Genomic DNA, 17296 nt, shown 5'->3' with positions numbered 1-17296 from the left:
CCGCACAGGGACCAACCCCATCCCCCAACATCCTCTCACCAAGGCTGCTCCCGGCTTTGCTCAGGCTGGAGCACTTCAGGGCTGCCATTGTAGCGGGAACTGATGCACAGAAAGAAACACAACTAGTCATTTTAGGAAAACAGAAAGTAAGTGGAAACCTCCCCTGGCCAGCAGTTGTTTTCTTCTATAAACTTGCTGCTTGCAAGTTTCGCCTCCCGTATTTCCCAAAGCTTCCCACGATCCAGATTGTCTCATTGTCAGATTCTTCCCNATTGTCAGATTCTTCCTTTTCTCTACACAAACAAATGCTTGGAGGGCTTGGTTGGTACTGCTTCTCGGCGTCCTTCCCCAGCAATCCTAAGGATTTACACACAGACCCTTCCGCCCCCCTTAGGAACCCAGTGTGTGAAACAATGCATTCCTTGCTAAAAATTCCTTTCTTCCTTTTTAATGTCCTCTCTCTGCCTTTATACCCTTCTTTTGGGTGGTTCAGTGGTGGGTCCCCTCAAGTTGCAGGATGGGATGCTACCTGAGTCATGAATCCTCAATGAAACCAACTGGATCTTCAAATTTCCTTGGTTGAATTTTGTTTCCTAACAAAGACTCTTACTGAAGCAGACTTTGCCTAGGACAGGCTGAAAATAAGAGTTGTTAAGGACAGGCTCCTCTGAGAAAAAGCCATCCCAAAACATTTAAAACATTATTAGAGAGACAGACACTCCCTCTGTAGGAAGAGTTATTTCTTTATCCCTTAAGGATAGGGAGTAGGAAACAGCTTCTTGTAAACTGAGAAGAGAAATCACAGAATTTTTTAAAGTCCGCTTTGGCCACAAAGTTGATGTTGGTGATGGGGGTTAGGGAGTAGGTAGGATAGCAGAAATAGGAAAACGAAACGGTTTTGGGTGTTGCTTAAGGTCCTTGTTCCAGCATGTGGGCTCTCCCTCCCTCTCTCTCTTTTTAAAGATCTTATTTAAGTGAGTTGGGGGAGGTGAAGAGGGGGAGGGAGAGAGAATCTTAAGCAGGTTTCACACCCAGCACGGATCCTGATACAAGGCCAGGTCTCAGGACCCTGAGATCATGACCTGAGCCCAAGTCAAGAGTCAGACACTCAACAGACTGAGCCATCGTGGTGCCCTGGGCTCTCTCTTCATTCTGCAATGCTGTGGAGTTTATCCTAATTCAGATGTAAAAAAAAGAGGACTACACTTCTGTGGTCCTGACCCTGGGTGGCTGAGCCCTCCTACTGCGTGAAGAACAAGCATCCAGGGCCCTGGGTGACTCAGTCAGTAAGTGGCTGACTCTTGATTTCCGCTCAGGTCATGAACTCAGAGCCCTGTCCGGCTCCACGCCCAACATGAAGCCTGTTTAAGGTTCTCTTCATTCTCTCTCTCCCTCTGTCCCTACCTGCCCCACTCCTTCTCTGAAAAACATTTCACAGACAAAACCAAACAGAAACAAAACCGAAAAGCAAAACAAGCATCCATCGGTGCCCAGCTCCCCCTCAACTGCCAAGAGTCCCCTGAGAGTGGGTGGACAGCTCCCTCATCCCACCTCCTGAAGGTTCCCTTTCCCCAGCTCTGAGGCCCAGAAAGGGGCTATCCCTCAGGAGGATGTCTGCGCGCAGCTGGCTGGCTCACAGAGCCCCTGGTCCTGACCTGGGTGCTGGCTTTGGGGCAGCAGACAGGGAGCTGTACTTCTTACATTTCCCTCGGCTTCCCACAGAACTAACCATCTGCTCACCCAACCCTCTCCCTGAATGCTTTAAGTTGGTTGATGCATTCTATAAAGAGTGAAAGGAATAATTCATTGTTACAAATACCCTCTGGACAGCAATCCCTGAAAGATGCATTGATTTGTAGGGCTAGACCTTCAAAACAGATTATAGGGGCGCCTGGGTGGCTCAGTCGGTTAAGCAGCTGCCTTCGGCTCCAGTCATGATCCGGGGTCCTTGGATCCAGCCCCACATCTGGCTCCCCGCTCAGCTGGGAACCTTCTTCTCTCTATTTCTGCCCCTCCGCCTCATTGGTGCTCTCTCACAAGTGCACATGAGCTCACTCTCTCTCTCCCTTAAGTCAATAATTAAGATCTTAAAAAAAAAAAACCAGATTACAGCCTACCATCATCAAATACAGGAAACAGGAGCCAACAAGAAATAAGAAATCGGAGAAAAAGTGTGCTGGTAGGTTTAAGATATACACCCAGAGGAGAGGTCCTCTCTCCACCAAATCACATGTTACCCTCTGTCCCCTCCCTTTTCTCTTACCTGGGAAATCTGGGTCCTGCTCCTTCTCTAACTTTGAAGGCAATGCCAAGCCACAATGTTGAGAAAAAGGAGAGAGGAAGTGAGAGGAGGAGCTGTCCAAACGCCTTCCCGTAAGAGACCTGCCCACATCAGCATCTAGCAGCACACATGGAACGTTCTCAATCATGGGTTTGATTCGTGCATTCCAACAGGGTAGCCATTAACCACATGGGCTGTCGACACATGAAATGTGATCCGTGTGATTGTAGAACCAAATTCTTAATTGTACTTCCTTTGAATTAATTTTTTTTAAGATTTTATTTGTAAGTAATCTCTACGCCCAACAGGGGGCTCAAACTCACATCCCCAAGATCAAGAGTTGCAAGCTCCACTGAAGGAATCAGCCAGGTGCCCCTATTTGAATTCCTTTAAAGTTAAGTAGCCATGTCTGCCTAGTAGCTACCATATTCAGCCATGCAAAGACTCTACCGTGAAGGATATCATAGGGTTAAGCTGTGACATATGGGGGAGTGTGCAGCCACTGTCGAGGTCAGCCCGGTTCTCAGAAGCTTCTCACAGGAACTTCTCACAAGATCATGTATTTGTTGTAAATGTACCTGGGCATGACCGCACTTCTTTCCTGTCTTCCCCACAACCACAGCCTGCTCTGTTTTTGTCTCCCCGGGCACATCGAGTTGCGGTCACTTCACAGGATCCGAGGGGAGGGTGCAAGGTGCCTGCTCCCTACCCCACCCTGCCACGGACGCCTCATGATGGACAGTCCCAGCTGTGTCCCCAGCTGAGAGAAATGGCCAGTGCGGGCTATTCCACCTGATTCTGACCATCCCAGTCCTGACAGTGGAGCTCTAAAAGCCCAGACCGCTTACAGAAAACGTCGGAGGTTGATTTTTTTGTTTATTGTATTATTGCTTATTTGAAGTAATAAGAGCTTGGAATTGGAATTAGAATTTCTCCAAGTTGTGAACAGCCACAAATGATGGTATATGAACATAAATATATACAAGTAGCCTGCACATTCTTACTACGTTTCATTTCTATTTAACAAGACACCAGGGGTTTCAAGTTCAAGACCGCAAACTGGCCATAGGCTAATCATTGTAGAAAAGGGATTAATAGAAATTGTACACCATAGACATCCTGTCTTTCTGTTTTTTGAAACTTAAAAAAAAAATCTGGGGCAACTGGATGGTTCAGTCGGTTGATTTTGACTATTGATATTGATTTGACTCTTGATTTTGGCTCAGGTCACGATCTCAGGGTCTTGGAATCAAGCCCCAAGTTGAGCTCCCTGCTCAGCACGAGTCTGCTTCAGGAGTCTCCCTCTCCCTGTGCCCCTCCCCCAACTTGTGCACCCGAACACCATCTCTCTGTCTCTCTCTCTCTCTTTCACTCTCTCTCAGATAAGTAAATCTTTTAAAAAAAACAAAGAAAACCTCTTCCTCTTGACACCTTCCAATACCTATCAAATTAGTTGCAGAACTAAACCTCACAAAACTCGTTCTCGCTCCTTCCTTTGCACGTCCTATATGGATCTTCTAGCATGTAGTTTGGCCTCTGGGGATATTGGTAGTTATTGAAGACTCAGCCGAAAGTGAGGGAGATATTTATGTTCACATTCACCCCAAGCCTTTCACATAACCTTCAGACCCAAATTTCAAGTTAATGCCAGATCATTTATTTACATTGGACCCTACGTTTGACAACTGATATTCAACTTATCACAAACCTAACTGAATGCTGTTGCTCCTGACTCTACCCTTCCCCTGACAACCTTACTTGTCGCCCTTCACTTTCCCGTTTCGGAAAAGAAGCATGATCGTCCTACCCATCACCCATGTGGACACATCCTTCGCAGTGGACTTCAAGCCCTGAATTCTTCCTCACAAGGAAGTACTTTTGAATGTAAGAATTGCATGATGGCAAAGAGCAGTTTGGTCCCGCAGTGTTATTAGATATATGTTATGAATATCTTTGCTTTTGAGAGTCTTTTTCTTCTGTGTTGTTTTTACTCCATTTCTAATACTTGTGATGAACCTTAGAATAAGCAAGGATGTAGGATCTTATTTTTTCCAAATTTAATCTCTAATCCATCTCCTTAAAATTCACTGATCCACTAAAAACTCTCAGTCATGTTCATAGCCAAAACAAAGGACGACTGTGAAAATTCTACTGATTTGATTTGGGGATGTCTGCAATCACTGTAAATGATAGAAAGCCACCACTCTAACTTGGAAGTTTGTCAATTATTTTAGCAAGACAGAACCTTTCAAATACTCACTTCCAATGCCACAGCTTGGAAGGGGAATGAAGAGATTTTTCTGGTGGCAGAAAAGACTAGAGGGAATTTCAAACCAACAACAGCAATAAAGATCAGCGAATGCTCTGAAAGAGAAGCGGGAACCCCAAGATTTATCAATCAGAATTCTAGCAGCTAAAAGATGGCCTACTCTCATTAGGTTCTTGGGGGAAGTTTAGAGAAGGAACTTCCTACAAGCATGGATACAGAGCTCTGGAAACGAAAAAGGGGAGTGTTAGTAACAGTGAGAAAATGATGTCCCAACACTAAGGGGGTGAATAGAGAGTGGAACCCAGAAGGTGAGTTGGGTCGCGAGGCCACTGTGGAAGGAGCTGTCACCTTTGGCTTAGGGTTGCAGCTGGTCAGAGATGGCCTCACAGGGAGAGAGGCAGGAGAACGACCACCCAGCCTTGCTTTTCTACTCCCCTGGGGTCTCCTACTTGGACTTCCCAGGGCCAGGCCAAGCAGAAGTCAGAGAGCAAGCGGTCCCACCAAGGTAGTCCATACACATCAGCCTCCTGGGGCAGAGAGCTAGGGCAAAGATGGCTGAAGTGTGGGTCTGCAAAGGCCAGTGAAAAATATTTGGCACAGAAGAGATTTTTAAGTTATAGTCAGACAAGAACAGAGAGAAAAGCAATAAGAGAATCTACCAACTTCCAGATTTCCATGAACCACAGACCCAGCTTTCCACAGCAACCCGCTGCTTCACTAACAAATGACCCGTAGACCAGCCTTGCAGCGGTACACGCCACCAGCGGCGCTAACATGAGATGTGTGCAGGATTTCTTGTTTGAATTTTCCCAAATTGAGGCTTTCAAATCTATATATCATTGGCTGAGAATGCCAATTTCGTAACTTCTTAAATTTGTCAGCACTGTGAAGACAGACGGGGGTGGGGTGGAATGGGAGGTGGTGGGGACCAACTGGAAGAGGTTTCATTCCGGTTAGCTGTCAGGGCAGAACAAATCATTCTGAAGCTCGGTGGCTTTAAACAACCATCATTTATTTTTTTTTCTCATCAATCTGCAATATGGGCAGGACTCAGTGGGGATTGCGCATCATTGCTCTTTGCAACTCTGTCCGACGCACGCTGGCAGGTGGAGAGCCTGCTTCCATGTCACCTTGCTTGCATGGCTGGCAAGTTGATCCAGCTGGGAGATAAAAGACAACAGAAGATAAAAGGAGAGTCGGCCAGTGACGTCAAGCTGGGGGCCTCCCAATGGGCGACATGGCCTCTCTCACAACGTGTTGACCCAGTTCCAAGGGCGAGCACCTCAGCAGGGCAGGGCGCATTTTCCATGTCTCGACTTAGAGTCCCAAGGGGTTGCTTCAGCCATCTGCTATTTAGCGAAACAGTCACAAAGTCCATCAATTCCAAGGCAGGGGACATAGACCCCACAACTCAGTGGGGGAAGTAACAAAGTCAGATTATAAGAAGAATAAGTAGGATTGACTGTATTGTCACAGCCATCCTTGGAAACTACAGTCTATCATTATTACATAACATAGTAAATTCAGAAGCAAAAGTGAAATTGACATGACTACCAAAACATATGCCATATGCTTGAAAGAAACCTCCTAATCCCATTAAAAACCTCTGCAAATATACCCCTCTCAGCTTCTTCCCTAAGATTTTTTATTTTATCATCATATTGCATCTTCAGTGCTTTTGTTTTTTCCTCTACTTCTTGCTGTAATTTATGAGCATATTCCTTTTCTACTAGCATAATATTCTTATGTAATTGATCAGTGTAGGTTTTCTTCAGGACTTCTGCCTTTTGTTTCAGCCTTTCCTCTGTGTGCTTGTAAATGTCATCAGAAAAGTAAGCCCCGCCATTTCTCCACACCATCTGCTCTATCAGCCCCACCAGCTCCTCCACTTGAGCTTCCTTCTCAGCTTCTGTGCCTCTGTTGTTGAAGGCACAGCAGCGGTTCCCACATTCCCTGATGACACTCCTAAGATTGACATCTGCCTCTGCTATATAGTCATCTAGGCTCTGACCCTCCAAGTTATCTTTGCGAGTGAACAAAACAATCATGTGCTTCATGGCTGCCTTCCCAAAGACAGCCTTGATCAATGCCACGGTCTTCTGCTCTTCATCCGTGTAGCGGCCCACCTGCAGAACCATGACGATGGCGTGGGGCCCAGGACAGGAGTAGAGGACACACCGGCTGATTTCCGTGCAGGTGGTTTCCAGGGTCTCTTTGGTGTCAAAGAGCCCCGGGGTGTCAACAATGAGAAGATTCCTCCCCTTCCATTCTCGGGATGCTTTTTTACAATATTTGATAATAGCGTGGGGAGCAATTCTAGACTCAAATTCTTTTCTCCCAAGGATGGTGTTTCCTGTTGCACTCTTCCCATTTCCGGTTTTTCCAACCAGAACAATCCTCAGAGTGTTGTCCTGTGGGTCAGCCATGTCAATATCAAGAGGCTCCGGGGCTTAGGTATCCACAGACCTTAAGGAAGGGAAGGAGAAGAAAAAGGGTCAATGGAGGTAAGTGGAAAACATTACCCCTCTTTTCTCCTTTCTGTTCCTCCTTGAAAATGTGTAGTGGTCTACTATTCACGTTCATCCCATAAAGACAGAAAGATGAAACAGTTCAATCACCATAGAAGAAATAATAAAATAGGTGAAGAGTTTCCACACCAAAGAGTACCACGTCCAGATGTTCAGGTTCCACTCTTCAGGTTAAGGTTCGATCCTTAAAGATCTAAGAATCTCCATGCTTCTTAAGCTATTCCTGATGATTTAAAAGGAGGGAAAACTTTTGATTCTTTCTATGACACAGGTATGATAATGATCTTGAAGACTAACAAAGATTTCACCAATAAATAAAGCTACAGATCTGTCTCATTTGTGAATCCTAATACAAAAATCCTAAATACATTTTTAGACACTGACAAGTAATACACCGTGATTAAATGTGATATATTTCAGAAATCCTAGGGTGGTTCAATATGAGAAAAAGGGTTGTTACAACACATTCCCATGAGTAGATTAAGAAGAAAAAAACCGGGGCGCCTGGGTGGCACAGCGGTTTAGCGTCTGCCTTCGGCTCAGGGCGTGATCCCGGCATTAGGGGATCGAGCCCCGCATCAGGCTTCTCTGCTGTGAGCCTGCTTCTTCCTCTCCCACTCCCCCTGCTTGTGTTCTCTCTCTCTCGCTGGCTGTCTCTATCTCTGTCAAATAAATAAATAAAAATCTTAAAAAAAAAAGAAGAAGAAGAAAAAAATACCTAGATGCAGAAAATACATTTCACCAAATGAAATACTGTTTCATATTTAAAGTATTTCATAAAATTTGAGTTATTAGATACTTCTTTAATGTGATTTTAAAACATATAAATTTAAAATTTTTTGTCACCACTTTCTTTCCCCTGCAGCTAAAAGACTTGACTATAAAATTCTCTTGGATGAATAAAAAAGAAAATTAACCTGGACAATCAAAAAAGAAGAATTATGAGAGAGGACTGGCTCTACCAGATAATAAAGCATTTTAGCCTCTATAGTTAAGGCAGTATGACATCAGTGTATGAACAGAGACAGAACGATGAAAACAACCCAGAAAATCAGAAACAGACCAAATTGATCAAACTACATTCACAAATATTCAATTCAATTATATTATGCTACATTTATATTCAATAAGGCAACATCTCACATCAATGGGGGAAAAGATGGACTAATAACTAGCACTGGGATAACTATAAAACCATACAGAAAAACACAAAACTGCACCCACTTTCTAATGCCATTCCAATTCTAAATAGACTAGAAATATAAACATAAGAAAATTAATCCATATAAATACTAGAGGAAATGTGGGCAAATTCTTTGTAACCTGGGGTGGGAAAATATTTCTAAGTTTAAAGAGGGTAAGGAAAAAGACTCATAAATAGATTACATAAAAATCTAAAAGATAATGTAAGGTAAAGAACACTATAGACAATTAAAACACAAATGTCAAACTAGGGGGGGAAGCTTTTCCTGCCAATATTATAGAGGTTTAATTTTCCTATGACACAAAGAATAATGATGAATACAAGAGAAAATTAGCCAATTATACAGAGAATTCCTAAAAGTAGAGAAACAAAAGACCAACAGCTTGATAGAAAATGGAGTAACACATATGAATAAACTGTTCATAGGACAAAGTGTAAATGACCCTTGAATATATTAGGAGATATTAACACTCATTTAAAATAGAGAAAAAGAAATCAAACATAGAAAAGATAAGATAACTAAATAAAACAATTCAAATTACACTGAGATACTATTTCTCATCTCCAGGTTTGGCAAAAATCCTAAAATTTGCTGGTACAACATAGTTCGTAAAGGTTTAGAGGAAACAGGTCCTCTTCTCCATGGCTAATGAGAATAGAAAAAAACAGTCCAAAACCTACAGGGGAGAGGTTAACATAGCATTATCTTGCAAAAGTACATGTGCATTTATCCTAGGAGTATTAGTCCCAATTTCAGGATGTGTGCCTGTATATGAGGACAGGCCACCCAAAAATGTGCCACCTTGGCATGCTGATTATTTTAAATAAAAGTTACTAAAGACACAGCCTGCGCAAGAAGGACACTGAGACCCTCCTATGTTTCCCTGCAAGGTGGAAACTAATCTCCCATGTGAAGGGTCCTCTCCCTGTCCCATGAGCTAAAGAGACATCCTTATGACCAGAGATGGGAGATTTAGAGCAAAGAAGGCTGTGCAGACAGCTCTTTTTACTTTGTACTTCTTTACTACTGCAGCCCAAAGTCTGTTGAGAATTCCTTACTAATTGAAGCTCCCCAAGTTACATTTTCTTTGTCTTGTCAATTCCTCCCATGTCTCTTGGTCTAATAAGTATTAAAACTGCTTGCCTTGGTCATTTCTTTTGGTCTCAATTTCCTCACTGGGCCTCCTTGCACACTTTGGTTTTTTTCCTCCTCTTAATCTGTCTCAAGTAAATGTAATTCTTCGTCCATCTGGAGGAACTTGAAGTAGAGAGGAGGAATTTTTCCTTCCCTACACCCCAAAGCTACACTGACAAAAATACAGGGGAAAAAATCTGCATAAGTCTATTCACTGTATCAGTATTTGTAATAGCAAAAGACAAAAATCTATCAAATGCCCACAAATAGGGGACTGGTTGATTAAACAAAGTATATCCACACCGTGAAGTGTAGAGGGGAATGAGTACTATCTCTACATGCCAGTATGGGGAGATCTCCAGAGTATTTCAATAGACAAAAAATGCAAAGTGCAGAAAAAAATTCATAGTTTACTACCATTTCTCTAATAAGGAGGAGCATGAAGTATATGTATAAACTATAATATACGTATTTCATGTACATGAAAAAGCAATGGCAGGAAAATCTGAAAAGTAAACAAACAAAAAGCTACTTTTATGGGGATGGGAGGAACAGAGTGGAGGGGACAAGGAAAGAAGCTGGAAACTACACTTCTTTAAATATACTTAGATGTCACAGATTTGATCTTGAAAGCATGTACAGGTATTCCCTGCTTTTTAAAAGTTTGAATTACTTGGGGCACCTGGGTGGCTCAGTTAGTTAAGCATCTGCCTTCAGCTCAGGTTATGATCCCAAAGTCCTGGGATCAGACGCCACATCGGGCTCCAGTCCAACTTTGGGCTCCCTGCTCTGTGGGGAGCCTGCTTCTCCCACTCCCTCTGCTGCTCTCCCTGTTTGTGCTTGCTCTCTGTCTCTCTTGTCTCTCTGTCAAATAAAGAAATAAATCTTCTAAAAAATAAGATAAAATAAAGCTCAAGTTACACCACTGTAGTTTTATGAAAGACCTGCATGTGGACCTGTTTTTGTTGGCCAAAGTAAGTTCGAAGAGGATTTTCATTTTTACAAAAAAATGCTGAAAGCAAACACAGTGTTCAGCATTTGTTTTACATTTAGAAGAGCCACTGGAGGGGCAGCACATATCTTGGGCAGTGAGAGTGATGCTGCCAAGCCCCTTCCCCAGGAACCCCACAGAGCATCGCAGCATCCAGCTGCCAGAGCTTTGAGCCATGTGAGCATGTGGGCTTTACCTCAACTGATTTTGTGCGTTTGTTAGCAAGTTGTGTCTAAAGCTATCAGAAATGCATAAGGGAGGTGATTTTGGGGGGATCTGGGAATACCCCCCAAATTTTTCCATATAAATTAATGGTAATTATTTCTCTGCATTTTGGTTTATGAAAGATTTCATAGGTGCATTCTGCTTTCAGATAGTAGGGGAAACCTGTAAATAGTTTATATAATTAAACAACATAAACTATATTTTAAAATACTAGTAAGGGGCACCTAGGTGGCTCAGTTGGTTAGGCATCCAAATCTTGATCTCAGCTCAGATCTTGATCACAGGATCATGAGTTCAGGCCACACATTAGTTTCCAACGTAGGGCCTACTTGAAATAAATAAATAAATAAATTTTTTAAAAAATGCTACTAAAAATCAAAAGATAATGATACTTATAGTATTTGGTGTAATGGATAAACCACACAAAAAATTGGTCAAAGAGCCTTCAAAATGCAGTAATTTCACTCTCCATCCCTAGTGGAATATACCATAAGGCCAAGAAGAGAAAAAAATATGCCAAAGAAGAAATCTGAAATTATTTTCAGGAATCCTATCCTGTTCTTAGCTTTGTGTGTGTGTGTGTGTGTGTGTGTGTGTGTGTGTGTAGTTATGAAGGCCAGTGACAAGCCCAGTGGCAAGGAGCACCTTTAGCGAAAAGAACCATAGTGTGCTTTTCAAATGCAATTTCCCACTAGAAACATTAGGACTCTCAGGAGCAAGTACTGATCCCAGATCTGGGCTGGGAATTGAGCAAGTGGATGCTAGGCTGTCTCGTCAGACCATAAAGCAAGGATGTTATCAAAAATTACTCAGACCACGGGCACCTGGTTGGCTCAGTCGGTAGAGCATACAACTCTTGATCTCGGAGTCACATTGGGTTAGAGATTATTTTTAAAAATTATTTTTAAAATTATTTTTAAAAACTCGAATCTTGTCAAAAGGACTAAAGCATCAACTCGAAGAGGCTCTGACAGAGATGGGGCAATTTGAGGATCCATAGAATAGTGTTTCTAATGGATTGAAATAGATCAAATATGTTGAAATCCACAAATTCATAAGAATATCATCATCTTAAAAGAAGTCACTTGTTCCCTTTGGGGTATGCTAGGAAATAATTCCATCATTCTGAACATGGACAAATAAAGGGAAAGAATCAAGCATGTCTTTTGTGTTATGTAACTGTACCTCAAGGAAGTGAAAGAACTGTGGAGGGGAAGTTTCTTTTATAGGATTGTTCCATCTGATACATGAAGAAAGAATGATAGAATTAGATACCATAATTTGTGACCCTTAATGACACAACTCTACTCTAGGCTGTCATTAGTGTCTGCTAAATCACAGGAAGAGAAGAGAAGTGAACACAATGGCCTTCTGATGTATGCTTACAACAGCTCCTGTGAAATAGTCCCACCCGAAAAACCAAGGAAACCTTAATGTGACCAAGCCTCTCCTTAAACATAAATTCATACAAAGTGTTGAAACTAGAAGAGCAAGTTAAAGGACATCTTGAGGATTTAATGAGCAAGATGTACATTGTCCAACTCTGTTGGACAAAAGACTGCTCTTTCTTAAAAAACAACAACAACAATTTCACAGACAGAAACAATAAAGTGGAAGCTTATAAATTAAGCTCAACTTAACAGATATCCAATAATTGCAGTTTATGAACATTATTTGGATCTGATTTCAAACAATTTTTAAAAGTATGAGACCACTGGAGAATCTAACTATATCTGGTAATTAAAATTTCTAATTGCTTTTCAAAGTCTGAAAAAGTCATATTTTTAATGCTCTTTATCTTTCAGACATACATACTCAAATATTTACTGATAAAGTGATACAGTGTCTGACATTTGCTTCAAAATAATCTGGGATGGGTGGGAGGGGTTTATCGATGAGACAAGATTTACACAAATTGGTAATTGTTGAAGGTACATGGAGGTTCTTTATCTTTGAATGAGTTAATCTCCTCCAGTTGTGGCGCCTGGGTGGCTCAGTCAGTTAAGCATCTGCCTATAGCTCAGGTCATGATCCCAGGGCCTGGGATTGAACCCCACATTGGTCTCCTTGCTCAAAGGGGAGCCTGCTTCTCCCCCTCCTTCCCCTCTTCTTCTGCTTGCCCCTCCACATGCTTGTGCTCTTTCAATAAATAAATACAAATCTTTAAAAAAAGAAGTAAAAAAAATTTCCCACAATAAAAAATTTAACTTGTTCATAGTGTAACAACTACTAAATGTATACTGTCTACCAAGAACCCTGATAAATAGGTTTTGTACATTAACTCCTTCACTCCCCAAAAATACCTGCAAGGAATGTAATTTTATTACCCTAATTCTTTTCAAGATTTTATTTATTTGAGAGAGAGTGAGAGAAAGAGAGAGATCGCAGGCAGGGGGGAAGGGTAGAGGGAAAAGTAGAATCCCCCACCAAGCAGGGTGCCTGATGAGGGACTCGATCTCAGGACCCTGGGATCATCACCTGAGCCAAAGGCAGATGCTTAACTGACTGAGACACCCAGGTGCCCTATTATTTTAATTTTTAAAGCTTATTTATTTATTATTTAAGTAATCTCTACGCCCAATGTGGGGCACCAACTCACGAACTTTGGCATCAAAAGTCACGCACACACTCTTCTGATGAGCCAGACAGGCACCCTTATTCTAATTGTTTAAATGAGGAAATTGATGTGGCTCAGAAATGCTGAGAGACTAGCCCAAGGTCACAGTGCTAATAGGCATTGGGCAGAGGAGGGATCCAATTCAACCTCTGTCCGACCACCACACTCCTGCATAAGCACTGCACACTATGGCCTCTTCCTGGTTCCTCCTCAGGTCCTTGATGCTACATTTCCGCTTACACTGAATCGGGAATACACTGAATCAGAAAATCAGAAATAAAATACACTCCCTCAGGGGAGGCCAAGGGAGATAGCCCACACTCTTTCCAGAAACAGTGAACTGGTAGCAAGCCTCCAATTAGAGAAGGCAACCAAAGGCTTTCAGACACATTGCATCTGTAGAATAGCTACCTCTCCCCTCACGGCTCTCCCCCCTTCCCTCAACTGCTACACTACCCGTCACAGAACTGCTCTCCTTCCATGTTGCCAGGACTCAGCAAACTGAGTTTTGGCTTCCTGTGCCATTAGTGACTGGAGTATCCCTGGGAGAGTAACCAAACCACATTCACACAGGATGGGATTCAGATTCGTTTTCAGGGAAGAGAGGGATTCGGACCCAGTGGTCTTTCAATTGCCTTTCGGCTCTAGAGACCTACCTCGAGGACCCCGATTTCCCACTGAGGGCAATGGATAGGTTGTCAGGCAGCACTCAGTGTCTGTCACAACAGCAACTGATGGAAGGTACCTTATTCACCAAGTTTGTCCTGTGAAATACGAGACAGGTGGAATTGGGCACATCAGTCTCTTTACTCCCACCCTATCCTCCCCCACTGCCCCTCTGGCAGCATCCTCCTTGCTGGGCTGATGGCACTGCANCCTCTGGCAGCATCCTCCTTGCTGGGCTGCTGGCACTGCGCCTGGTCCCAGCTCAGATGAGAGTCCACCCCCATGCATACCCTGTGTCCTGCTGCATCTCACAGCTCCACTGCTCTGAGGCCCGGCTCACCTTTGGAAGAGTTGATGAGTTCTCAGGTTTTCTCCAAAGAAGCTGTTTGAGCTGGTGCTTTTGCTTTAACTGTCAGGAAAAAGTGTCCCTACCCTTTGAAGCCTCTGAGCCAGGAAGTTCTGATTGGGTGGAGCTAGTGAAGGAACAGTTTGCCTTTAAAGAGACAGAAATATTGCCCCATAATGGGGGATGCTTTTAGTTTTGCCAGGTTGAAATCTTTTTCTCTGTGCGTCTGCTATCAGACCAAAATATCCAAACCTGTATTTGTTGTTTGGGGTTATAGCGGTGGATCCAAAAGGTCCTTACTAAATGACCCAAATCATGCACACAGGCCAGCCATGGTGTCTGATCATCTTCCCCAGATAGAGTGGGAGACTTTGGGGTGACTCTGTGCAGATGGAACTCAGATATGTGGCTTGCTGTTTCCAAATTTAGAGCCTGGGGATACTTCCCAGGGATTGTATGATATGGGTTTTTATTATAGTCTTTCATGAAGGTCACAAGTTACTCATTCAAAAATTAATAACACTCAGGCATAAAGCCAAAAGTCTAAACCTTTGGAAGCCAAGAGAAAAAGAAGATGTGTCCTGAAAAAAGTCTTTCATGACCACACACCTCTAGTTTTCTTCATATGGTTCTTTTGAGCCTAACAACATGCATGACCCAACAAGGAAAGATGCACCTAGGGAGCAGACTCCACTTGCCCCTCCAACCTTTCTACCTTCCCCTACCCTAGACTCAGGCAGAGATCAATTTTCCCAGATTTACCCAGTGTCTCATTACAACCTGCCCTGGCAACTTTGAGATGAGAGGCAGACTGTCAAAGCTCTCACCAACCAACTGCTCCAATTGTCTATTGCATCACCACAAAAATATTATGTTTTTGATTATATACTTTGGTTCACTACATGGAGACAATGGATTAGTCAATGTTCAAGCTTGAAGGCAGGTACTAAGATAAATGAATGTGGCAGGAAATAGTGGGCAGGGGGGTAGCTACCCATGGAGGGAAGCAGCTAGATTTGGAAATTAGGGTGTTAATGACTATATTACTGGTCCTTATCATTGGACCAATTATTGGTGTTAATGACTTGGAGGGCCCCAGGTAACTGCTTTCGGACTTCCAATAAAGGCACAGACAGGAACAGTTTTGTAATTTGCAAGGTCTGGCACAAAATGAAAATGCTAGGCCCTTTCTCAAAAAAGAATTTCAAGATGACATCAATAGAACATTAAACCCTTCTAAGCACAGGGCCCTGTGCAACTATACAGATCACTTTCCCATGAAGTTGATCTTGATAAGGCTGCATACCTAGGAGTCTAGAGGAGACCCAGAACAGTGTCCCCTGCTCAAAAGATCTCTCCCATTGCCCAGTTTCATTTCATTCTACATACAATGGATTAGTCAATGTTCAAGCTTGAAGGCAGGTACTAAGATAAATGAATGTGGCAGGAAATAGTGGGCAGGGGGGTAGCTACCCATGGAGGGAAGCAGCTAGATTTGGAAATTAGGGTGTTAATGACTATATTACTGGTCCTTATCATTGGACCAATTATTGGTGTTAATGACTTGGAGGGCCCCAGGTAACTGCTTTCGGACTTCCAATAAAGGCACAGACAGGAACAGTTTTGTAATTTGCAAGGTCTGGCACAAAATGAAAATGCTAGGCCCTTTCTCAAAAAAGAATTTCAAGATGACATCAATAGAACATTAAACCCTTCTAAGCACAGGGCCCTGTGCAACTATACAGATCACTTTCCCATGAAGTTGATCTTGATAAGGCTGCATACATAGGAGTCTAGAGGAGACCCAGAACAGTGTCCCCTGCTCAAAAGATCTCTCCCATTGCCCAGTTTCATTTCATTCTACATATTCCTTGAGAAACTTGCCCAGTCAGAGCCACCTTGGATGTTTCCCTGGTCAGCTAATTGTTTCTCCAGGTATTATGCTCCGGTACACTGGTAAGTTCCCTAGAGGGAACGGGGGAGTTGTTAAGAAAGAATCCATGGATGCCATAGGGAATAGGATGCAGGTCTCAAATGGTAGCAGCCTTGAAACCATCGGCCAAAGAGGAGCATCTGGCACATATCAGTCCCATCCTGAACCCTAACTTAGGAGTGATCTCTCTCTACAAGATTTGGTGAGGAACAGGGTTGCCCCATATCTCTGCTGTACTGTTCACTTAGCCACGCTCCTCATTGATGAGAGCTCCCTTCCACTTGCAGCTGTGCTGTGAGCCACCTGTCTGTGTGCTGCTGGTCCCCAACTGCACCCCCCTGAGCAGCCCTCTCACCCCGGGATGCTGCTCCCCGCACACAGTCAGAAGCAGAGAGAAGAACGTGCAGAAAGCCACAGCTTCCTGTTTTACGAAAGTTGTGGGCTCCTCACACTGTCTACATGTGTCACCTTGGTGTATCGGTTTCCTTTGCTGCCGCAACAAATTACCAAAAATTGAGTAGCCTAAAACAATATAAATGTAGTCTCTTACAGTTCCGGAGGTCAAGGGCCTTATCTTATGTAAATAAAATCAAGGTCTCAGCAGAGCTGGTTCTTTCTGAAGCCTCCAGGAGAGAATCCATCCTTGCCTCTTTCACCTTCTAGAAGCTGCCAGCATTCCTTGGCTCATGGCCTCATCACACCAATCTCTATTGCCTCCAACCCATTGCCTTCTTCCTCCTTTGACCTTCTTGCCTCCCCCAACAAGGACCTCTGTGACTACATCAGGGCACACCCAGATAATCCAGAATAATCTCCTCACTTCAAAGTCATTAACTTAAGCACATCTGCAAAGATGCTTTGCCATCAAGTTACATTCACAGGTCCTGGAGATGTGGCTATCTTTCAGGGGGCCTCTCTTCAGCCTAGGACTTTTGGGTGAGTTAACCTCTCTGCACCTCACTCTCCTAGTCTTTACAATGGAGCACCTGCTTCAAGGGGTTGCTATGAAACTGAAGTACTACATGTGGTCCTGTTAGACCGCCACTTGGATCACAGCGATCACCAAGTATTAGTCTGTAGTAGTGACAGAGCTTTGATGCT

The 17296-nt window shown here is 43.2% G+C and overlaps 3 protein-coding genes across 6 annotated transcripts in view; all 3 read right to left on the bottom strand.

Annotated features, from left to right (window-relative positions):
* GIMAP4 (GTPase, IMAP family member 4) overlaps window positions 1-2444 on the bottom strand; it is an 18854-nt gene extending 16410 nt beyond the window's left edge. The window contains exons 1-3 of one of the 3 annotated variants that reach the window (XM_034639410.1): window positions 2264-2299; window positions 530-635; window positions 40-99 (exon numbers count right to left, since the gene is read on the bottom strand). In XM_034639410.1, coding sequence (XP_034495301.1) covers window positions 40-88 — 49 coding nt within the window. In that variant the 5' untranslated portion in view covers window positions 89-99; window positions 530-635; window positions 2264-2299. Of the gene's footprint in view, window positions 1-39; window positions 100-529; window positions 636-1819; window positions 1838-2263 lie in introns of those variants that run through there. The other 2 variants (XM_034639395.1, XM_034639414.1) reach the window with 2 other exon arrangements.
* LOC100484230 (GTPase IMAP family member 7) overlaps window positions 1-14277 on the bottom strand; it is a 20112-nt gene extending 5835 nt beyond the window's left edge. Inside the window, exons 1-2 of the mRNA XM_034639446.1 lie at window positions 14257-14277; window positions 13907-14014 (exon numbers count right to left, since the gene is read on the bottom strand). The gene's annotated coding sequence lies outside the window, so the exon portion shown is untranslated. The remainder of the gene's footprint in view (window positions 1-13906; window positions 14015-14256) is intronic.
* On the bottom strand, window positions 5542-14306 carry LOC117795288 (GTPase IMAP family member 7-like). Of its 2 annotated transcripts, none has more exons than XM_034639434.1 (2): window positions 14257-14306; window positions 5542-7016 (listed from the first exon to the last, which is right to left on the bottom strand). In XM_034639434.1, exon 2 carries the CDS (start codon window positions 6974-6976, stop codon window positions 6101-6103), a length of 876 nt encoding a protein of 291 aa, XP_034495325.1. In that variant the 5' UTR covers window positions 6977-7016; window positions 14257-14306; the 3' UTR covers window positions 5542-6100. The 2 variants fall into 2 exon arrangements, with proteins under 2 accessions (XP_034495325.1, XP_034495320.1); XM_034639429.1 differs by lacking the exon at window positions 14257-14306 and adding an exon at window positions 13907-14014.
* Between the last annotated feature and the right edge of the window lie 2990 nt (window positions 14307-17296).

Source organism: Ailuropoda melanoleuca, chromosome 1, assembly GCF_002007445.2.
Source record: "Ailuropoda melanoleuca isolate Jingjing chromosome 1, ASM200744v2, whole genome shotgun sequence".
NCBI lineage: Eukaryota > Metazoa > Chordata > Mammalia > Carnivora > Ursidae > Ailuropoda > Ailuropoda melanoleuca.
Note: the sequence above shows the minus strand (reverse complement) of the source record. Positions and strands in the feature narration are given on the sequence as shown.